This window comes from Glycine soja, chromosome 19, assembly GCF_004193775.1.
Source record: "Glycine soja cultivar W05 chromosome 19, ASM419377v2, whole genome shotgun sequence".
NCBI classification, from domain to species: domain Eukaryota; kingdom Viridiplantae; phylum Streptophyta; class Magnoliopsida; order Fabales; family Fabaceae; genus Glycine; species Glycine soja.
In genome coordinates, this window is record NC_041020.1 from 40,139,947 (window position 1) to 40,164,420 (window position 24,474).

At 30.8% G+C, this 24,474-nt stretch overlaps 2 protein-coding genes across 2 annotated transcripts; both read right to left on the reverse strand.

The window, feature by feature from the left end:
• Nucleotides 1-1,794: 1,794 nt before the first annotated feature.
• On the reverse strand, nt 1,795-6,544 carry LOC114400150 (calcium-dependent protein kinase 32). Its single transcript, XM_028362451.1, has 8 exons — nt 5,728-6,544; nt 4,988-5,111; nt 4,728-4,871; nt 4,308-4,460; nt 4,048-4,163; nt 3,747-3,914; nt 3,107-3,337; nt 1,795-2,264 (listed from the first exon to the last, which is right to left on the reverse strand). Exons 1-8 carry the CDS (start codon nt 6,241-6,243, stop codon nt 2,109-2,111), a joined length of 1,608 nt encoding a protein of 535 aa, XP_028218252.1. The 5' UTR covers nt 6,244-6,544; the 3' UTR covers nt 1,795-2,108.
• A 14,577-nt stretch (nt 6,545-21,121) lies between these two features.
• Nucleotides 21,122-24,053, reverse strand: LOC114400378 (remorin 4.1-like). Its single transcript, XM_028362812.1, has 2 exons — nt 23,171-24,053; nt 21,122-21,701 (listed from the first exon to the last, which is right to left on the reverse strand). The coding sequence occupies exons 1-2, from the start codon at nt 23,792-23,794 to the stop codon at nt 21,510-21,512; spliced, it is 816 nt and encodes a 271-aa protein (XP_028218613.1). The 5' UTR covers nt 23,795-24,053; the 3' UTR covers nt 21,122-21,509.
• Between the last annotated feature and the right edge of the window lie 421 nt (nt 24,054-24,474).

A 24,474-nucleotide genomic window follows, 5' to 3' on the forward strand; every position in this document is an offset into this window, starting at 1 on the left:
ACAAGATGCATTGAGGGGGAATGGATTTAAAAAATTCTTCACCATAAAGTGAAATTTAAATTCAATATATTAAGGTTAATAATAAGAATTAAATTAAATTGTAAATTTAATGGTTAGTCACTTAGCCGCCTGCAAGTTTGAATTGATAACTTCAACCTATTTGTTCTCCTATTATTTTATTACAACAAAGTTCATTTTATTTTATTTAATTGATCCACTAGATGAAATCAATTAAGTAAACTAAGCTTTAAGAAAAGTACAAATTAGAGTGCAGGATGTTGATCTAAATAAGGCACATTGTAATCGCTTAGACTAAAACAGGACGGTACATGCAGTTTAAACCATATTGGAAATGTTTATTCCTGTTAAGAAAATAGACATCATATCTTTTATTAGATCCAAGAATGGAGAAAAGAGATCGAATAAACTCTGGTTCTAACCTTTTAAATAATAAGTGTTTGTTATTTTAATCCTTGATTTTGTAAAAACCGTTCACTTTAGTCTCTTTTTCTATTAAAAAAATTATTAAAAATAAAGAGAAAAAAGATTAAGATGAATGTGATTTTATAAAATTGAGTAAAATATTATTTATTTTTTTTATACAAAGGAAGGTTAGAGTGATCATCAATGACAACATTAAGAACTAAAATTGAGATTGATCGAGTCAAAAGAGATATTTTGTTCATATGCTTAGTCTAAGATTTCAATACTCTTCTATGATATCCACCGATGAATTAACATTACAATTCCAAAAGATTTTGATAGTGTATTTAAATTTAAAATTCATTAAACTTAAAACCTAACTCAAGAATAAAGAATATAACTCTCGCATCTTTAACTAATTATAGTAAAATTCACCATTACCTGTGTAGGGTTTATTGATTTGATATGTATTTTGTTTTCTCTAATAGTACATGATTATTATAAGATATAAATTTCTTTTTGTATAGCATAAAATTGCTCAATTATATTGAGGAAATCTAGCTTAACTCTGTTAGTTAAACATGATGTATAATTTATCGTAAATCCTCCGGTAGTGTTTTTTATTCTTAAGGATAAAAAAGAATTACTTCATTGGTTGGCAAGCTCGGACCTAAATAGACATCTTTTCAAGTATCGATTTATTTTATTTGCCAAGTGTTCTAGCATTTTGAATTTTCATAGTCACTACTTGACATTGTGGCATAATTATAGTATGCAAAATAGGAGTAGGTTATCAAATATTAGACGATTTTTTAATTTTAAAAACCAAACACATGAACTAAAAAATTTATAACTCACACATCATCATGTTTATAACTCACGAATTATGTTTAATTAACTGTTCAAATTCAAAATGGGTCACTGATTTATCCTAAAGATAAAATTTTAAATAATAGACCATGAAATCCTATATGATAATAAGTGGACAAATAATTAATTTTTTTATTTAATCATATTATTGATACAAAATATCTATTGATTATATCATTAATTAACCTCTATCAAAAAATATAACTTATCATCTTTAATAGGATTCTTCTCTTCCAAATATATTTTTCTATTCCTAAGACTCGAACTTGAGACTTTAATTAAAAGGACCAAATCCAAGAACGAACCACCGATTTATTTCTAATTATTCATTCATTTAAGAATATCGTATAATAACCTTTGTATTCAAGGTCACTTGATAATTTTTCCAATTAAATATTTTTTCTTCTACCAAAATATCCCTACAAATTGTTAAAATTGATTTTCATGTTAATTATTCTTTTTATCGTGTCCAAGATTTTAGACATTATTCATAGGGCAAGGTTTGTGCAAAATGGCATATTACACATAAAGCTTGATAATTTAACATATTTACAGCCACAAATGAAAACTTGTTCAATGTCCAGTCCCTCCAACCCTCTCTCCTATCTCCTACCACAACCTCAACAAACCAAAAAAAGACATACTTCAAATCACAGACAACACTGCTGGGGCCAATATCCTATCTTTTTTCACCCAAAAATGGGGTATTAGAGAAAAGAATTACAATGAAGAGAGTTAAAATTAAAAAATAGACTTCTTTATCGAATTTTCCTTTCCAAAGTAAAAATTGGCATTTCTAAAGTAGTCATCTACCGTTATTGTTTTTCATTGTTTAAATGCAATGACCCGTCCCTCATCAACGTTAGGCTCAGACTGGCAAACCTCTCTCGCGAATACTGCCTTGATGCTTTTCTCCAATCTGTGCCAGCCTTCATCATTGTAGCAAATTCGTCGTAACTTATCCTTCCATCCTGCAATTTCATGAGGACAAAAGATTTAAGGAAAGTTCCAAATAAGAGTATAATTATAACAATTTTTTTATTTAAAACACGCTTAAGGTCCATTTGATTAGTTAAAATTAAGGTATTGGACACGACAAGAACAAAACGGGACAAAAACAAAGTTATAGGACAATTTTATAATGAACAACACAAGTAAAATAATATAAAATTTACTAAAATACTTAATATTAATTATCTTAATACAATTGATATCAAATTTAACGAGTTTACTGAAATAAAAAGAGAGATTAGAATAAAAAAATCTGGTGTTTTCTTTTTAAAATGATTATGTTGGTTATTTACAATTTTTTCAATTATTAAAGAGATATAAACAGGGATATATATGTATCTTTTTAATATTTTGTACTTCGGACAAAAAGTAGTCCCCTAATTTTCTGAGTAACAAAAAGTCTTCATTTGTTTGATTTGTGTTGTCCCCTAATATTTTTCAAATCAAACGTGGAACAAAAATATTTGTTCTGTCCAGTGACCTGATTTTTAATGAATCAAACGGACCTAAGTTCACTATGCAGCTCCATATAGGCGCAGAACACCAAATGGTGGAAAGAGAACCAAGAAGGGTTAAAGAATGCAGAAATGACTATAATCACAGATTTTTTTAAGCTATCCTTCTCAGTGCAAAACAGCATAACACAAAAGAAACCAAAAGAAAATTAAGAAAGCAGCAAAGCTATCCAATTTCTCTGCATATCGAGTAACAAAACATGGTGACAAATATCTACTATTTATGTATAACCACAGAAAAAAAATAAACTAAAAAGAAATTGATCTACAAGGTAAAATGGACTGACCTTGTCTGTGTCCACATCATGCATAATTGCACTGATAACTTCTTCACTGTTTGTGTCAAGATCATCAGATAAGGCGCTACGCAGCTCCTCAATCTCAATATACTCACTTTTGTTCTGATCAAAAAATTGGAAGGCTTTGCGAAGATGCTCATCATTTCCCATCTTTCTTAGATGAACAGAAATGGCTACAAACTCTCCATAATCTAGGTGCCCATCCCCATCTACATCACCCTGTGAAAGCAGCTCCCAAAGGTTAGGAGTGAACAAGACAACCTTCTAAGGGCATGTGTGTTATACAATGATTTAACAGAAATTATACAACCATGTAGCACTTTAAATTGTGAAGCTTCTTTTAAGGAAGAACAGAAATGGCACTGGGGAAAGAAATGAATTAAGAATGCCTGCTTGTGGCGTTTTTTAGTTAAGCATACCTAGTTAAAGAACCAGTAACCTATTGGTGTTTGCAAATTAACTAATACAGTTATACTAAGTAAGATCCAAGTTTACATTTATTTTCACATATCAAAAAGAAAATACGCTGAAAAAAAATAAAAGACCTCAATCTTATATAAAGGTACTTATTTTTTAAGTATCAGCTTTGGAATAAAGATTTGAGATAAAAGGTGATAGCAATACTCACAGCTTCCATAAGAGCTTGGACATCTGATTCGGGAACTTGATGACCAAGTTTATGCAACCCTACTCGTAATTCATCAATGTTAATCTTGCCTCTGTTGTTTGTATCCATAAGCTGGAATCCCTCTTTTAGCCCAGCAGCTTCTTCTACTGTCAAATGCTCAGCAATCACCTGTTCACATGAAATATCAACCATCAAGAAAAAATTACTAACTCATGAATTAGAATGGTTATTACACGGATTAACATTTCACGGATGATTGCCCAAGTGCCAAGTGGTATTCAAATATTGTTCAGAACATTACCCTTAAAGCTCTTTTCTTAAGCTTGTTCATTACAGAAAATTGCTTGAGCCTTGCTCTAACAGTTTCTCCTAAGGAAACATTAGGAGCTTTCTTTGCATTTTGTAACCATGGATGATCTGCATTTAGTGAACAATTAATGTTACGATTATTTCAACATTGCAAAATTTAAAGGGAAAAAAGAACAAGATGCTAAGCAGAAATGTCAAGCAAAATCTACACTTCTATTCATCTCTCAAGATTCTATACGCACAGCATGTTACCTAACACTTCTTGTGCAGTAAGCCGCCGCCTCGGGTCAGGATCTAGCATCTTCTTCACAAGGTCTTTTGCATTATCAGAAACTTTTGGCCATGGATCCCTTTTGAAATCAACAACAGATCGTATGATTGCTTGTGCAACTCCTTGCTCAGTTTCTTCATTTTACCAAAGAGGAAGAGAGACAGAAAATTAGAAAATCAAACTAATCAGATACAAAAAGTAACAATAATGAAAAAGAAGTAGCACTAAAGTGAAGGGGAAGAGTGAACAATTAAATTTATTAAATCCCCCAGTGCATTCTAACTTTGAAAATATTACAGTGCATTGGTTGCATGAACTCCAGAATGACTTAAAAGTGAGCCATTTAAAACCTCAGTCTTTGAAAATCTTAGAAACATCATCATTCATAAAACAAAACTAACCTGCCCAAAATGGCGGAACACCACAAAGTAAGATGTATAGAATTACTCCAGCACTCCAGATGTCCACTTCTGGCCCATAATTTCTCTTCAATACCTCAGGAGCCATGTAATATGGACTTCCAACTATCTCATTAAATCTTTCCCCTGGCAAAAATGGCAAACTTTGAGTTAACTATAAATCAGTATAAGCACCATTGCAGAAATGCAATGAAAATCAAGCAACAACATTCATCAATTCAACCACCAACCAAAAGCACTACCTGGTTTAAAGAACACCGACAACCCAAAATCTATAGCCTTCAGAGCTGCGGTTTCCTTTTTATTTGCAAACAAAAAGTTCTCCGGCTTGAGATCCCTATGCATCACACCTTGTTTGTGGCACATCTGCAACACAACAACAAACAAAACCACAATTCAATACCTATTTCACCAAGGTACTCACTGGGGCAAAAAAAGAGCAAAGATTCCCCATAGCACCCAAACTGAAAAAGAAAAAACACTCACACACAACCAAACTTACTAACTTCAAAAATAAAACAAAATCACTTTTTTTTTAACAAAAAAGGACAGAACCTCATAAAATAGCTCATAAACCCCAACACAACAAAGTAAACACCAATTAATAACCTATGCCCCATCAATCCTCACTGAAAAACTACTACACAATAAACACAGCGTACCCAAGCAATCAGCTCATTAAATAAAAACTCCCCAACCCCAAAAGAAATTCTAACTTTTTTTTTTTTATCACAGGTATCCTCCACGAGAGACAATCCTGTTCAAGTCAAACCATTACGAGCAGTAAAGCTCTCCTTCCAAATAATTATCGCAGCCTACCTACTCAGGACTCAAACTCGAAACCACTAGTTAATCTGGAAGACACTTCAACTTCATTTTTTTCCTTTCTTCTTATCATAACCTGATTTCAATTTTCAGTTTTTTCACACAAATTCAAATCCAACAAACTGAAAAAACCACAGATCAAGGCAGCAGATCGAACCTGAACGACTTCGACGATGGTCTTGGTGACGGCGGCGGCGGCGCGTTCGGTGTAGTGGCCTCGGGCCACGATGCGGTCGAAGAGCTCCCCACCCTCGCAGAGCTCCATGACGAGATGCACGGCATTGTCGTCCTCGTAGGTATCCTTCAAGGTCACGATGTTCGGATGCTGCGGCAAGTGGCGCATGATCTCCACCTCCCTCCTCACGTCGTCGATGTCTATCGCCGTCCGAAGCTTCTTCTTCGAGATCGACTTGCAGGCCAGCTCCTCCCCCGTCTCCTTGTCCGTACAGAGGTAGGTTATCCCGAACTCACCGCGACCCAGCTCGCGGCCCAGCTCGTAGCGGGCCTCGATCTCGCGGCCCGTCGGGGACTTCAGAACGGTGAGCTTCGACCCGTTGGCGGCGGCGGCGGCGTTAAAACCGTAATCGATCGCGAAGGGGTTTTCCTTTTTTCCCTTTTTGCCCTTCTTGTTCGCCGTTTCGTCCGTGGACGGCGTGGCGCAGCAGTTTCCCATGTTCGGGGGCTACGAGGTTTCGCAGATCTGAGAAAAAATGGAAATGTTTTCTTTCTTTTACCCCCAAAAAAAAAGGAGGAAATTAAATTAATAAGAAGAAAAAGGAAATGAGAAATTAAAACGCGTGGTATGGGAGTGAAATGGAATTGAGATGAAAGGGTGGATTTATCATTTAGGTGTGTATGAGAAGGGTTTTGGGGATGGAATTGATGATGAATTTTAGCGCGTGTTTGGAAGCATCATGGAGGAAAGGGAACGGAACGTAAGGTAACTCAGAGAGGGTCAAACTTGTTTCGCTCAGACTTCGTCTTCCTTCATTATTATTATTAACGTATAATATTTGTATATTCGTACTTTTATTTTTATTACGCTAAATTTAATATTTTGTATATTTTTTATTGTGTTAAAATCAATATATTTCATGTTCTGAGGTAAATTATTTTTTTCTAATTTAATACATTTTTATTATGCTATTACATTTTTGTTGTGTTAAATTTAATCTATTGTGACAATTTTTCTTATTATATATTATAACTGCTGAATAAAATAAATTATTAAAAATTAATAACTAAATTACAATATGAACTTGAATGTTTAAATACTAACAAAAGGAGTATATTTTTATGATTCTATTATTTATCATCATTTATAATAAAAATTGTAAATAAATAATATAATTGTATGTATATATTTTTTCTAATTTAATAAATTTTATCACAAATATCTCGTATCACTTTTAAAAAAAAATCTCTATTGTTAATTTTTTATTTATTTCATTATTTAATTCTTGCTACTTTTTTATATTTAAAAACCTTATTTTTATATACTTTTAATCAAATAGCATAAATTACTAAATTAGTTTAAAATACATGAAATTCTTTAATGAATTTGAACATAATTAATGTTTTAAAGAATAATATTGAATCGTGAAGTGTTCTATAATTTTCTCTATTCAATTCATATTTTAACAATCATTTTTTATCAGTTTGTTGGATATGTTATAAAATATTTGTTAATTATTTAACAGTAATATGTTTTGTTTCTAGTTCAGATACATGATTATTTTGTTTAGATATATTATCCCAATTTAACAAGATAACATAACAATTCAAATGTAATAAGATAGTATATATTTCTATAATAATTTAAATTTAACTACAATATCAATATGATAATCGGTATAAACTTGAATAAGTGAATTTTACACACAAGAAATATGTATTACAATTTTTTAAATAAGATAAATAATTCAAATCAATAACCAATCTTTTTATCTTATTTATCCTCTATCTTCTTTTTCCTTTACTTGACTCTAAAATTTTTGCATCAATTATTTTCACATTTATAATACAACATGTTCTTATTCTAGCACCACCGCAGTCTTTCTCTATTGTCGTCATTTCGCCACATTGCATCATAATTTACTTCAAATCACAATATAAAAGCATTTGTTGTGACTTTGTTTACGAAAAGAATGAAAATATAAATAGTTATTGTATTTTGGAAAAAGTGAACAGTTTACATAAAATGTGTGGTTCCATGAATCATTTGTATATAACATGAGCGGTTATATGAAAAAAAATATGTAAGTTTTGAAGGGCAAAATAATTCTTGTAAAATAGAGATTAAAAGGTGATTACTAAAAGATATATCCTCTTTATTTGTTGGTATAAATTATTATTATTTTTTTTATTTTATTTCTCTATGTGGGAAAGGAAACTAAACTAAAAGATTGTTTTATTTTTAATTTTTAATCTATTTTATTTTTTTGTTATTGGATGAGTGATGAGTGTGGACTGAGTGATAATGATGAGTGAGTTCCATTGACTGCCCTTTTGGGTTGGGTGAAATTACGGAAGTGACATTTGGTGAACAACACGGAAGGGTGGTGGTGTAAATAACAAAGTTCAAAGTCACGCACCTAAAAAGTTGAAATTTATTTCTTTTGTGGAAAAAAAATACTAAACAAATGCTATTAAAGAACTCCTGCCAAGTTGGCCGGTGGGTGCTTACGGTGGCGGTCATTCAATTGTGACGGAGGAAACGTATGATCGTTTTCAATGCCGCCGGGACATCCACTATGTCAAGTTTTTAACCATTTTTTTTAATGGTTTCGGTATTTTTATTCGAGTTCACATAAAGTCAAACTTGTGAGTAAATTCTCATTCCCTCCGTCCCCCTCCTTTATTAATTTAAGCTTATTAAAAAAAAAATATATGGTTAATTTAAGAAATTACAATAAACATCTCATTTTCATCTTTATGTTTTTAAAGAATTTCGTGTTAATTTTTTCATATGAAATATGAAATATGAAATATGTCAACAGAAAAATCTAACATATTAGTAATATTGATTGGAACATGATGTAACATGTTAATTAATTGAAAAAACATTATTTTAAATGTTTTTATTTTAATTATTTATGTTTTTAAATGGTTCTATTTTGATAAGTTTTTTAAATAGTTTCTTTTTGGTTTATTAAGTTTGTAAAATGATATATTTTGGTTTTAAAAAGTATATATGATGTCAGAGTTTAGTGTATCTAATTGAAGATATTCTATCAAAATTATTTTTAATTAGATGTGTTGAATGTTATAATGTATTTATTGTTTATAGTTTTTGTTAATATTATTAATTGATTTATATGCACACTTGCATATGAAAATTATTTTGGAATTAGATACATTAATTATGTGTGTACCTGCAAATAAATAAGTCAATTAATGATGCTAAAAAAATGTAAATAGTAAATACATTACAACATTCGACTCAAAAACAAACCTAGTATATCAGTATTATATTGTAACAAATTTAATCTTCAATCTCTTAACAATAAAAGTAAAGTAACTTTTTGTTTCACTAATTATTAAACTTAGGTATTCTTTTATACTACTAAAATTTAAAAGTAAGACAATTCATATAAATCAACATGTATTTAGAAAATATACTGAACTAAAATTAATATACACTTTAATATATAATAATAAAAATATTATAAATATAAAAATAATATAGTGCAATAGAAATATAGACACAAAGACATGATAACGCTATATTTTCGTTAGTCTTGAGTAAGTGACTACCTTTTCAAGCAGGATATGTGACTTTGGAAATGACATTTGTTTAGGGAAGTGCTTCTTGAAGTTATTGTAAAAGTAAGACAAAATTTTGTATCAATTTTGATAGAATGTCCTCAATTACAGACACTGATATCATATTCAACTACTAGGACTAAAACCTTTGTGACATGAACTTCCACAACATTTACTTAGGGAAGTACTTCCTTAAGTTATTGTATAGATGTCTAAGGTAAGATCTATATGACAGTTTTTGTAGAATATCCTTAATTACATTCACTTGATCCTTACATCATATATATATTAATATTAAAATGTATCATTTCACAAATTTAATGATTAAAATAAAATATTTTAAAAACTTAAATATCAAAATGAAACTATTTAAAAACTTAAAATATTAAAATGAAATTATTTAAAAATGTCATTTAAATTAACATGTTATATCATCACCTTAATTAGTATTAATAGACAGATCACATTTTCCTGTTAATATATTTAATGTTTTAACCCAAAATGACAAAAATAAAACTCTTAAAAAATATAAAAAATTAAAATAAAACTTTTAAAATTTAGCATATTAAAACTAAAAAAACACTAAAACATAAAAAATAACATCTACCCTTCATTATTCAATGTCCTTACTGGTGGGCTCACTTGAAAGTTTCAAATGAGATTTGTCTGTTTAGAACTATATATATTAAGGTTGAGCAGCCACTCATCAGAGGATTGGTATTATAAAACTTTGCACTTTAAATTACACTTGAATGAATAAAATTATAATTTTGTATTTGAAATTAAAACAAAATTACTGAGTAGTTAAGACATGAACTAAAGAAATGCTTCAAAATTCAAAATGATGATGAAAATGAATTAAAAATAATATATGTTGTAAACTTGTTTCGTAAAAAAAATACTACTTCTTGATGATTTTAAAAAATAACATTAATTGTTTGTTTTAAAATATTAAATATTTTTAGTTTTTAAAAATTGAATATTATAATAGTAATTATTTTTTAGCGCATGCTCAAAATTTATAAAATCCAAAATGTATTACAGATATTAATAAACAATCATAAGCCATGAAAAAGCGAAATAAAGTCCACGGATAGTCTACACAATTTTGTCTTCACATTATAACAATTATTTATACTCATGCAAATTTATTGACATTATTTTATTATTTTTTATATACTTTTTAAATTTTTTTGATTCAATTTATAACAGTTTCAGCATAATAGTTTATATTTCTTTTAATATATTAGGGTATAACATTTATTAGTCTTTTGTAAAAAAAACAACATTTATTAGTCCAATTTGTTTACATTTAAAAGAAGTGATTTTGAAAAAAAGTGATTTTTTAAGAAATGAATAGAATTTGATTGTTGAAAAAGTCAAAAACTATTTTTTAAACAAATAATGTAGGAAAATACATAAAAAAAACTATTTACTTTATTAAAAAACACTTTTTTAAAAAAGTAAGCTTAAAAGGTTAGGTTAGCCGACTGAGTAGTCAACCTAGTGTGGGCTAGATAATAATGAAATAGATAACATTAGTCTGCCATTCAATTGACCGATGAAAACTTTTACTTTAATACTAGTGTTGAATATAATAATAATAATAATAATTAAAAAAAGGTTATTAGTGTTTGTCACGTGTTCAATGCATGTCAGTCACTAATAAATTATATAAATAGTGAATATTTATATTAACAATTTAATTTTCGAAAAAAATTATATCAATATGGACGCTCTCTTTTGATAGTGAATATTGGTCTTGTTTCTTTAGAAGATGAAAATCCCTTGACGGTTGGTGGAGTGTTAACTGCAAAGACAAATGTAGGTCACCTTCCCTTGCTGTACTGTACATGTGGGTTCATTTAAAGGAGGCAACGTATTAATAAAAGTTGTTAGCTTCATAAAAAGATTGATCTGTTGGTACCAAATATTTTACTAAAGGGAATCCTGAAAATGCCCCATATTGGACATCATCTAAGAATGAAACTTTAATCTGTTTTATTGTTTAAAATTAAATGAAACTTTAATCTGTTTTATTGTTTAAAATTATAATAAAATGGAATGAAATATGTTAAAATTTATTTCATCTCATATTCTCATTTTCCTATCTTTCCAATTTAATAAAATGAGGTAGAATTGTTTAGTCTTTTTTATTTAATTATTAAATCATTTTATATACTTAAATCTCATGTAATTTGTGATGAGATATTTCAGTTAATTTTAATTTTTTTTGTTAATCGAAAAATTTATTTGTCTATTTGGTAAATAATATTTTTTAGCCTCTTAGTAATTTTTAATTTTTTTGAAATGTTATTTCAAGTAATATTTTTTAAAATACTATCTTTTACCTTTTTATATTTTCTTTCATTTTTATTCTCAATATATTTGTCCAATTTTTTAGTTATTCTTTTCAAATAAATCGTGATTTTATCAAGTATTTATAATCTAATAAGTTAGTTTTTTAGTTTTCAATTAGTTTTTCAACTAATTTTGTCAATTCTATGTTTGACAAAACATTTCACCTAACTTCTAATATATTTTAGAAGTTGAAAAATTTATTTGACTATTTGGTAAATAAATTTTTTTAGTAGCTTTTAACGTTTTTTGAAATATTATTTAAAGTAATATTTTTTAAAACGCTAACTTGTAGCTTTTATATTTTCTTTCATTTTTATACTCAATATATTTAACTAATTTCTTAGTTATCTTTTTTAAATAAATCATGATTTGTTTTTATCACTTTATACTTTTAAGTTAAGTTAAAGTTAACTTTATCGAACATTTATAATTTAATAAGATAATTTTTTCAGCTTTCAATTATCAATTTTTAGTTAATTTTTCACCTTTTAACTAGTTTTGCTAAAAATAATCATAGCCTAAATCCTTCCCTCTATGTTTAAATAAAAATAACATTCGAATAATTAAATTATTTTTTTGGTAGAACAAAGAGACACTCAAAATGACTAAACATGTCCTCAGTATATACTCAATAACATGGTGCTTCACTTCTCAAATAATACAACAAAAACTTTACATAGTATAAATTTTAAAAAAATACTATTCAATAAGAAAATCATAAGTTTCCTTTTATTGCATTTTACTTTATTATACTAGGATCAACTTGGGATCAATTCTTGATGCAATATCCAAACATAGCTTGAGAAGCTTGGTTGGATTATGATTGGGGTTATTGTCATTAATTCGTACAGTATTTCTATTTTTTTTTATCCGTTCACTTTTAAAAGAAAAAAATGCATTTATTTATCTATTTGCTTAAATGTTAAAATTATATTGATTTTTATTTTTTAATTATATTTTTGTTTATATTTAACTCTTAAATATTTTATATATTTATCATTTATCCTCTAAAGTATTCTTATTGCACCATATATATTGTTTCATTAATCTCGTTATTGAGAAATATAATATTTACATTCATCTTATATGTAACTTAAGATCAAAATCAACTACACCTGTTATTATGGTTCAAAAAGAGTTCTTCAAAGAAATTAGAGATAAAGTCTTTTTAAAGCATCTCTAATGAAACACCTTCTTTTGGGTGCTTAAATGGATTCTAATTGTATACATTGCTCGTTTTACTCTCTTCAATGTAAGCATCTCATAAAACACCTAATTTCTTCGGCACAACACCTTTCTTTGGATGCTTTCACAGCCTCCCCAAAAAGTTCACATCTTGACATTTTATCAATAATTTATTTATTAAGTTATAATTTTCTTATTTATAAAATTAGTCACTAAGAACAATTAGAATAGAAAAGAAAAAGAGAAAAAATATTCATAATACCAACCACCTTTACAATCCAGTGGCATTCCTTCCGTATATATGTTTTTTCCCCTTAGTAAATACTTGAACATTCACCACTTTATCAGAGATTATTCCCTTTTAGCTGGACGCAATCCCTGTTGATCCTTCCATATATATGTGACACGGTATGCAAGCAAAAAACAAAAATGAAAATTTGCGGCCAGAAAAGAAAATGCTTGACAATTATTCTGAATATAAGGTAGGTCCTCAACCAAATAAATGAACCAAGAAACCAACAAGCTAATTTAATTTGTAAATACCATCTTTCTAATTATTAGTGGATAAGGTAAGATTCGATAACATGTATCTCCTCCCCCATATATGTTCAACAAGATTATTGTGTTAATAGTTATACTGAGCAAAGTCAACAATGGCATGTGTAAAATTATTGACTTGTAAGAAACACGGTTGTGAACCTGTGATGATTAATGGGATTCTAGAAGCCGTCTAAACCAACAAAGTCAACTTTGTTTAATTAAATCAACAGGTAATTCCAACGAGGAAGAATGACATAGTCCATGATGTATAAGATTCATACAAGATGCCGTATATATACCTCTAGAAAAAAATTCTTCTGTGGGTCTACTGTGGTGGCTTATTCTTCCCGTCCAACTCAAACATTTACTAATATCTTATGACAAAAGTGTGTTTCATGGAAGCTTCTTAACCGCAAATTGAGATTATAAAATTGAGTCCTACTTACACCAGGTTGAAATGCGTCATTTGGGAACTTTCCTTGACTCTTGTTAGCTAGTAAAATTGCCTATAGTTGCCAGGACTCAAATAATTCATCTTAAGGAATGATTTAATTTTCAACTTGTGCTGGATTAAAAAAATTTGCGAGTGACACAACCTCTAATTTTCTTTACAGTTTTTGGGTGTGGTCACGGGGTCAAAGGATTCTGTGATGATTATAGTGTTGACTGAACTTGTTGGGAAAGAAACAAAAAAAGAAGTGGTTAATATGATTACAAGCTTAGGTCTTAGCAAATGCAAAATTTGATTCTAAAACGATTAGAACTTGACAAAATATCTTACTAGCGTTTTACTTATCAATACGTTCAAAATGAGGAAAGCTCTTATAAACCAACACATGCATATAGAGGCCAAAAGCAGTAGCCTCCTCACATTAACTTGTTCAGTCACATTCAAAAGCGACAAAGTGTCCCTCATTTCACAAACTTAAAGGATAAGGTAATTAAAACTCTAGAGACAGCATTAGAAATCATCACAGAAATTTAGCCCAAGGCACTTGTTTAGTATTGCAATTCACCATCCATCTTATCATGAACAATTCATCTTTTGTTGTTTATCAATGCTATATATGTTACAGAGCATTAGTTAGCTGAAAAATTAGTTTAGTTACGTTGTGAGGAATGCTTGTTAGTGGTTCATTATCTCTCTAATAAGCTCTCTAAGTAGAGCTCAAACTCCCCCTCATTTGTATCTTATATCATTTTCAATCAATCCCACAGTTACCTTTATAGAACTCCTCTTCTATTCTATGAGCTCTACGATGTATGGCCACGTCAACTTGGTATAATATGCTTCTCTTCTCAATTTTCTGATAATATATAGTCAATTAATCACTATACAAAGTTGCAAGTGAACAATATTCAGTATTTTCTTTGTACCTCATCCCTCTACATAATCAACTATGAACATTTGCTCTCTCTATCCATCTCTATATATGGGCATGAGATCAAATGGTGTGTGATTTGACTCTTTCAACTCTTTAGCAGAAACAACATTAGTGAGTCCTGCAGTTACAGCAGGAATCCCTCCTACTGAGATTTATAATAAAACTAACAAAGTAACATTTGCCGATCAAAGAAAAAAACATTAGTGAGTTCTGCAGTTACAGCAGGAATACCTGTCAAAACATTTGTTAGTCACTGGTTGACAGTGAAGATCTTGTTTTCTTTTCACCTATTATAATTTTGGACATTTGCATACTTGTAGGAGTGACCCCTATTTTCATCTTCTTGAATTTATTCAACACAGCCATCCAGAATATAATCCAGTTGTGTAACAGGAATCACTGCATTAGCATAGGTATGGGAAATTTGAAATTGCTCTACAAGGTAACATGGCTTTACAGTACTAACAAATGTTGGAGCAAAATATAAACCAAAATACAGGTTTAAATATTGTTGTCAGCCGAGGAATTATATAATAGATTTCATTTGAGCATGTCCATGGTAATAAGAACTAGCTTTAGTACTAGTACATGATACTAATTGTTACATGGCTAATGAGTTGGCATGATAGCACTATACAGAAAATTGGGAATGTAAAAAAAACCATCCAACAGAACACTGAAATAAACAATATCAAGAAAAGTGATATAACAAACAACATTAACAGACATTTGTAGTGCTTTATCTTCGTCAATAATTGGTCCAGGGAGGCATCTGAATCTGATTATGGACTCAAACAGTGCCTCAAGGTTTTGTGCCTCATTTTCCGGAGACAGTCCAACTTTTTTTTTTATGGTACGAGTATACATTGCTTAAAGTTCACGCTGCATCCAGAAAAAGAAAATGTTGTAAGCTATGATACTTGAAGCATGTTTTCCATCATTATACTGAAACAGTTATAATCCTTCAAGCTTCAAACAAATGATCCGTTTTAATTTTCCAGCGAGCAACACTTCGATTCTGAAAAAAAAAAATATTTGTTCCTCCCACATACCATCTTGAATAAAAAAAATCAATGTTGAAATTTGACCAATGACAAACTTCCAACCCTGTTTGTGAACAGTACAAAAGTTATCACAAGTTAAGTGAGTACCAGTTAATCTGTTAAGTTCAATTTTAATGAGATAAAAAGTAGAATTTATGACAAAATCTGAACCAACAGAAAATCTATTTATCTTACTGACAACAAAAACAATTGCATGACCAAACTCTAGACTCTAGAGCCTTATTAAGGAATCTTGTTTGTGGCATTGACTCCATAACAGAATCTAACTACAAAAAAAAAAAAAACAAGAAGAATATAAAATTCAGATAATTAATTCCTATATATTACAAGAAGCAGCATTTCAGGTATGAAAACCGAGCAAATATCTTTTCCAAGTCTGGTTCCGTTAAGAGATGAGAACTATTTGAGCTGCTGCAAGAAGCCAAAATAGTTAAGAGTTTGGAATAATCAACATATACTACATAGTTGATAGTTTTACTAACGAAATCCTGAATTCGATTTCTAATAAAGAAAAGGATGTGCAAATATGAAATCCTCCTCCTTTCAATTTGGACATGAAATTTAGGATTATATATACATCCGAATGTATAGATTAACTTTTTTCTATTATTGAGGGCATGTGTAGATCAAAGGCAACTAGCCATAACACAACAACAGTGTTGATAAAAGTTAAAATTATAAAGGGTTTGTCTAATTGATCCCAAAGTGAAAATGGGATTGAAAAATTGACCATGAAAATGATATTAGATTTCTGATATATGAAGTATACTTGAATATTATTGCACTTGTCTTGAAATGAGGTATATCGTTAGTTTAGTAATTGTCTCATATTGTTGTGACTTGTGAACATGATATTTTGATAAATAAATTTAAAAAAAAAAGATTTTTCTGTGCACAAAGAGGAAAGACAGAGATAGGTTAGAGAAAAAGTGAGAAATGTGACAAATAGATAACAAGAGATAAGATGAAAAAGAGAGATAAAGAAAATACAAGGAGGATGCAAATTTGATGTGTAAAAAAAATACAGAATTGATGTTACAATTCAGTTCCTATCAGAAATTTATTTTGCCATTGCTCCCATAAAAAGGAGAGTGTAGAAAGTCCCAGCTACAAAACATGTGAACATTAGGACGTCTCCATGATGAAATCTTGACTCTTGACCGTACATATGTCAATCCATAAGATTAATTGTAGCAGTAGGTGGATGATTTCAATGATCTCTCAATCTACCAAAACATGACGTTTCATCTTATCATATGTCATGTTCACATTTAACAAAGTGTCCTATGTCGCCCGGCAACCAATCCTTTTCTACAGTAGCAATGATGAAAAATGCCTACCACTGCTGATTCATGTTGATCAAGAAGTGAATAGGTAATGTCGATTGTCCACTAATTTTAATAATCCTTATTTTAATGAATCTTCATATAAAAAATTTCTGCATTAATTGGATTACTGACATAGCTGTGAATATTATAGGGAGATCATTGGCCAAGAGAAAAGACGGATGATGAAATTTATCGAGTGAGTGAACTTGTAAACAAGTTCTTGAAAGTATATGGGTTAGATATTTTAGTCTCTTAAGATTATTTTTATTAAAAAAAACTCTTTATTACTCTCTTAATTTTTAAAAAAATTATTTATTTTAATCTTTTTCTACATTAATTTTTACTTTTGTTCGATTTGTACTTAAAAAGGACTGAAATGAATGTTACTTTTGCATAGTTAGGAGTTGACAGAAAACTTTTAAAATCTTAAAGATTAAAATATTCAGTAAATAGTAGAATCATTTTGTGAAAATTCTTTTGTTTTCAAGGAATAGATACAATTTTCATGATTAACAATAACAAAATCTTGCAAATTTAGTGGATGTGCATGGTTTCGAGCAGGATATTGACGATGATGAACATCTTGGAGCTCTAGAGTCACATGCTCAGTTGGAACTAACTCACCTTGAGTGCAATCAAATGAATCAACTTGGGAACAATCAGATGAAGCTCCTTTTGTGTTTAAAGGTGTATTGGCAGATTCTGTATCTTTATCAATAGAGGCAGGACAAGTGGGTTTGTTGCATGTATCAATTGCAATGTCAGGAGAGTTTGGAGAGATAATTAACTCAGAATCTATAGGAATATTGTATGAAATAGGCAAAGGAAAAACATCGTGCAAAACATCTTCAGACTTGTTATAGTAAGATGTTGTTTCTTCAAATTCAACATCTCTTGTAACAAACAATTTTCCAAAGTCAGAATGATACCATTGATATCCTTTCTTTGTTGATGAGTAGCCTAAGAAGACACATTTAGCAGCTTGTGAATCAAATTTATCTCGAAAAGGAATCTGCTTATGCACAAAACAAATGCACCCAAATACCTTTAATTGGGATGGATCAATAGATTTTCCCAGCAAAACTTCAAGAGGAGATTTAAAGGGTAACACTCGATTTGGCAATTGATTAATAATATAAACAAGTTTTGGAACATGCATTTGTATCATTAAGGAACAAGTTTTTTTTCCCAATAAGTCTCTATTCTTGCTTTCGGCAACTCCATTTTGTTGAGAAGTACCAACACAACTAATTTGATGCACTACGCCGCCATGAAAATTTAAATATTGTGTCATGCTTTTAGACATGTATTTGGTGTCATTATCATAATGAAGGATTTGGATTTTGATGAAAAATTGATTTAAGACAAGCATGTGAAAATCCTTAAAAACATCCATAAACTCACTTTTAGATTTCAATAAATACACCCAAGTAACATGAGAGAAATTATCAATCAACGTAATAAAATATTTAGAACCGTCAAAGGATTCAATGGTAGGTCCCCAAACATCAGAGTGTACAAGCTCAAACATTTTATTAGGCTTAGATTAAGATGAAATAAATGGTAATCTAGTAGACTTAGAAGAAAAATGACAAGTATCACAAGAGATAGATTCATTTTCAAAATGAGGAAATAATTTTGTGAGGACATTTTTTGATGGATGTGCTAGATGTTGATGCCAGAGAGTTTAGTCTATCAAGGAAGAATAGAAGGTAGCAATTGCAGAACTCTTGGTGTTTAGAAAATTTCCTGAGATGTAGTAGAGTCCTTGTAAGAAGAATCCTTCACCAATCGTCTTTTTGGTGACAAGGTCCTAAAAAAACACCATGTGCGGAAGAAAAACAGCACGACAATTAAGTGTTTGGGTGAGTTTTTGAACCGAGAGCAACTGAATAGGAAAAAAAGGAACACACAATGCCACATCATTAGGGAATAGCTTAAGTTTTCCTTTCCCAATAACAAGAATACCATATCCATTGGCAACAGACACCAGAGATGGAGTAGAAATTTTTTTGAAATCTTAAAAGATTGGTTAATTTATTTGTCATGTAATCCGTGACACCAGAATCAACAATCCAAAAATCATTCATAGTACTAAATTTCACAGCAGTTGAAATACCTTGGATGCTTTCGTGAGAAGGAAGCTCGAAGTTCCAGTAGACTCAAATTCTATCCCAGTAGCCTCACCAGGGGAACCTGTAGCTACTGCAAAAGGCACACTACGAGAAGAATGATCTTCTTGCCATAGTTTGGCAAGAAAAAAATCAAACATAAGGAACAACCGCTCTAGATACCATATAGAAGAAAGAACCATAAGGATTCTGTATTTCTTATTATGTCAAATTACAACCTCATTATATAAAGGAGCTGTTATTACAAGGAAATTAAATAATAAGCACTTTTGGAGAAAATACGATGATTGATACAATACTGATCTATAGAAATTAACAACAAATATATGATTTTTGTTTATTGATACTTATTTTAGAACTTTCCTTCTTTCCTTCAAAAAGTAGATTATATAATAATCACAATTAAGCGCTACAAATGAAAATAATTATGCATCATCTAAATTGAAAAGCACAAATAAGGTAATAGTACTTATATGTGAAAGGACGAAGGAAACAAATCCCTATGATGGAGGGAGAATGGTGATATGATGAGATATTTTTTGTGGGCCAGATGGGGATTATATATAGTGGTGATGGTTAAAAACTAAAATCATTTGGTAAGAATAATAGTGTTGATACCAAAATAAGAAGATGAGGCAATAACTTTTTCAACCCAAGTACACTATCACCAAGTCTAGCTTATTTGATGTGATTATTGATAGTGGTACGTAGTTTTGAAATTATTATTGGTAACGTGGCCGAGGAGAATTCGAGTTTTCAAGCTGAATAGCACCCTAAGCTAGATTAAGAAAACAAGCAAATTCTAATGAATGAACAGCGCAAGACACTTTTTTCCATTGGTAAATACTAGATGGAAGACAAAACATGTACGAATTGGAGAAAATAAAGACGATATCGTGTTTACCTTATATGCAAGTAAACTTATATAATTTATAAACAAGTTGAAAATTTGTGATGTTTGATTTATAGGAATTAAAAATAGGAATTAAAAATAGGTATTAAAAATTTTACAATAATTCAAATATTATTCAATTAACTGAATTAAACTCTATTGATAAAATTGTGATGCTTAACGTTGCAAAAAGATTAATCATAATTTATGTTATTTAATGGTTTAAAGTAATAAAAAATGTGTCCCACTCTTCGAGTGGTCATCCGACAATAAATAAACATACCTTGACCTTGTCCAAATTCTCAATTATTTATGTTTGATTCAAATTGAAATAACACATAAATTTAACATATTAAATTAAAAGTAAATACATTATAATTTTTTTGTATTCTATATCATTTTTCACTTTGAAAAAACATGGCTATCCAATGTACTTCATTCCCTCGTCTAAGTCGTCTACTCGTCTTGTATATTGATAGTTATCTAGCTACTCTTTTTCCTGGTTAACTGATTATTTCAGAATTTTAATTTGATGTTAGGATTGGAAAAAAATAATATATTTCTCTCTGAACCATTTAAGGTATCTGTATAGGCTACTACAGATGAAAAAATCTCACCTTCATTCATGTCAAAGTCAGACATGCATTTTAGAGCGTTAAGCATGCAATTACTTAGATGTTAATTAGAACGGTTTTGCAACTCATAAGCTAAACAATTAATTATTTGTCTTCTGAGATATGATTTGAGAATTAACAACTGATTAGATTGATTTGTTGGGAGCAGTTTGGTAAACAATAATCTCATAATTTAGAGAATATATATTAACAGTAGTACAATTGTAGGTGAGCACCTGGCACGGTTTGGTAAGGTGTGGGCATTTGCTAGTGATGGGAGGCAACTAATTCAAAGAAGCAATATATTAATGTACAAAAAAAAAAAACACAAATAGTGTTTATCAACCAGCACAGTCAAATAAGCGTGACACCACTTATCACATTCATTCAAACACTCCAATCACTTAAAAACACTCCAATTGGTCCCTCACATAATATGACACATATGCCTCATCTTCAATTTTTTTTTTTTCATCATAGTGCTGCTTACTGCAATCCATCTTGCACCCTTTAGCTACTTAAAAAAAGAAAAGGGCCTGTTATATAGACTATGGCATATCTTATGCCCATAAATAATATTCTCTCATTCTGTTTTTGCTTTTATTTTATTTTTTTTCCTTTTTGTCTAAAAATGTGTTTCAAAAGTTGAAAATATGAAATATTGAACAGCTTATTAGAAGAAGGATTTTTTGGCAGGAGGTCTTCCAACTGCTCTCATGAGACTAGCAATCTCCAAAACCCTTGCCACTTTGGTTCCCCTTTTTGCCTCTGCCGATGCCCTTCTCTCCTCTGCTTTTCTATGAGCTTTTGCTATGTCGTTTTGCATTTTCTCCATTGCTCTTGCCCTTTTCTCCTCCAGCTTCCTCTGCACAATACATGAGATTTTTTTGAACAGAAACGTAATAATAACTTTTTGTAGAGAACCGTATGTTGTTTAATCAGTCAACGTTTTGTTTTACTATATGGCCACGTAGTATTGGTTAAAATTCATGAAATCAAAATAATTGGACAACTTGCTACTTGTTGGTGGGTAACATAATATTTCCACCTTTTTGGCTGTCAATGTAAGAGTAGCTAGCTACCTTCAATAATAAGGCAATAAATGCAGACCATAGGAACCGCTTTTCACTAGATCATTATCCTACCAAGAGAATGTACCATTGTGGGAATTGATTGTTGGTGGATGGTGTTTTAGGCTCTATTGAGCAAGGCTAAGAAAAAGAAAAAGGTAAAAACTGAGAGGTTGTCTGTCAAAGAAAGAACCTATTAGTTGTAATTCAACTTTTCAAAGGACTCATAATTCCCGTGATATCTTCACATCATTCTTTTCTTTAGCCTGTGATAATTAAGCCTGTGGTATTATATATGATGCTGGGAATGTGGAAAAACCCATACATACATACATACTGTTAGATACACAAAAGTAGTAGCTGCTGTAGCTAACACTAACCTTACAGTTTGGAGTGTAAAGCCCTCTCCTATCATTTTTATTTTTTATTTTGTAATTAAACCCCTGTCCTATTTTGGGTGGAGCAAAGATTGAGATACAAAAATAATAAATTTAATATATGATGTGACAAGAAAACAAAAAGATGAAGTCTAGTATTTTTCTTTTGATAGATTCTCCTGTTTTAGTTGTTGACAAGAAAATAATCAATTATGTGCACGTACACATGTGATTACGAATACTCACCTTAATCGAGCAAGATCTGTGATGAAAATTCGATGTATTTTTATGGTCATTCTTGGAAATAGTCAATATAAGGAAAAATAATAAAGGAATGAAGATTGGCATTGAATCTCTTGTTCATTTATTACTGGTTTTCTTTCCCTCCTTCTTTGGTTCCCCAACAACCAAGGGAAAATAATTCCCCACCTTTTCTTCTTTATATAAAATCCATCCATAAGAATAATAGTAATACAATAATAATGACATAATCATCGCTACAATCACTCACCAGCCAATCTTATTCAATTTCTCTTTAATTTCGAAGTTAACATGGTCATATAGGGATATATAAAATTAGTCTAATGATTTAAAAATGATGAGAAAAAAAAATCACATATTCGAATCCTTCTATTAATATATTTTTATAAAAAATTAATAAATGAATGTTTTTCAATAAATAAAAAAAAAAAAACTGATGTATTGATTGGATCAACTGTCAATCAATACAACTGCTCTGTTTTTTAGAGTAATCATAACCTCAAAGAAATCCAATCAACCCACCAAGACTAATCACCACAAACATAGAAAAAAAAAAAAAACCACGAAGATCAACATGCAAGTACCTGAAGTAAGTAACACCTTGAGAAAAAAAAAACGTTAGTTACCTCAACTTTCTTCATCCAGGAGGAAGCTTTCTGAACCTGCTCGCTCTCCCACCCATTGATCACAGCGTCTTCTCTCTTGAATCTGTTGTTAATCTTCGCAACCTTAGCGTTCTGCCACGCCGATATCTTGGCATCAACCTCCTCCTTCTTCACCCGCTGAACCGACACGTGCTCCTCACGTGCAGCGCCGCCACCCCTTACTCCCTGAGACGACGACGACGGAACCGGGTCCAGAGGGTGGTTATCCGGCACGATCGCCAAAGGGTTCGTCTCTTCCATCAAGTCCTCTTCTCTGATCCTCCCCAACAAGCTGTTACTATTGTTGTTTTCGTTCATGGGACTGTTGCTGTTGTTGTTGTTGCTGTTGTCGTGGTCGATGCTGGACCCTGCGAGAACCAGAGCGCTGAACTCTCTGCTCATGCTGAAGTTCTCGCTGGAAGAGGCGCCGCCTTCAGAAGCTACGGAGAGAGAGCTTGACCTGTGGGTATGCACTGTCTCCCAGGCTCTGCCACGTGGCGGCGGCGGGGTTAACGCGTGGATTTCCCTTATTTCAGTGATGTGTTCATCTTCTTCTTCTGATCCGTGGGTAGTGGAACCGATGATTGTTGTTGGGTTGTTGTTCATGGCGTGTTTTTAATTTATGTTAGTAGTAGTGAGTGGAGAACGGAAGGTGAAGGGAAAGTGGTGTAGAAGAGACAACCAAAGTGAAAGAAAGGGTTTTTGGTTGGTTTTTTCATTCGATGATCGAGCGAGCATAGGTGTGTGTGTGTGCTTTTGTTTTTGTGAGGTTGTTATTAATGAATGAGAATGGAGGGGTGAGTGTAGACCACACACATGATAGAGATGGGGTCCTGAGAAATGCAAACTCTAAGATCTGTTTGAATACCAGTTTAAAGTGCTTTTAAGAGTTTTTTTTACATAAAATATAAAGTTTTTTTCGTAGAGAAACTTTTAAAAATATTTTTAACTTTGTATCCAAACTCATCCACTGCATCTAAGCCTTCAAATGAAGGAATATATAATACACTAAAATAAAGGGTAGTGTAGGTTTAGTTACTCATGAAAGCAAAATATTTTCTGAGAAATAATATATAATTTTCTTATGGCTTTATTTTGTGGGAATAAAAGTTTTTCTTTGTTTGTTGAGTCCTTGACCTTTCGTGTATTTCTATTCTTGGACAGGAATGTTTACTTTCTTTTTCTTCTTAATGTCTCCTTGTTCCTTGGTAAAGTGTATAGCAACTCATTTAATTAACTTGCAACTTGTGTGGACTGTGGATTGAGACTGGACACATTGGGAGCCT

Bases quoted from the DNA above. Each gene is read 5' to 3' on its own strand.
- LOC114400150 (XM_028362451.1), bottom strand. From the start codon at position 6,243: ATGGGAAACTGCTGCGCCACGCCGTCCACGGACGAAACGGCGAACAAG. The intron at 5,112-5,727 runs GTTCGATCTGCT...GTTGTGTTGCAG, and splicing joins CCATCGTCGAAGTCGTTCAG to ATGTGCCACAAACAAGGTGT. The intron at 4,164-4,307 runs GTAACATGCTGT...CACTAAATGCAG, and splicing joins TACTGCACAAGAAGTGTTAG to ATCATCCATGGTTACAAAAT.
- LOC114400378 (XM_028362812.1), bottom strand. From the start codon at position 23,794: ATGAACAACAACCCAACAACAATCATCGGTTCCACTACCCACGGATCA. The intron at 21,702-23,170 runs GTAACTAACGTT...TGTATTGTGCAG, and splicing joins CCTGGATGAAGAAAGTTGAG to AGGAAGCTGGAGGAGAAAAG.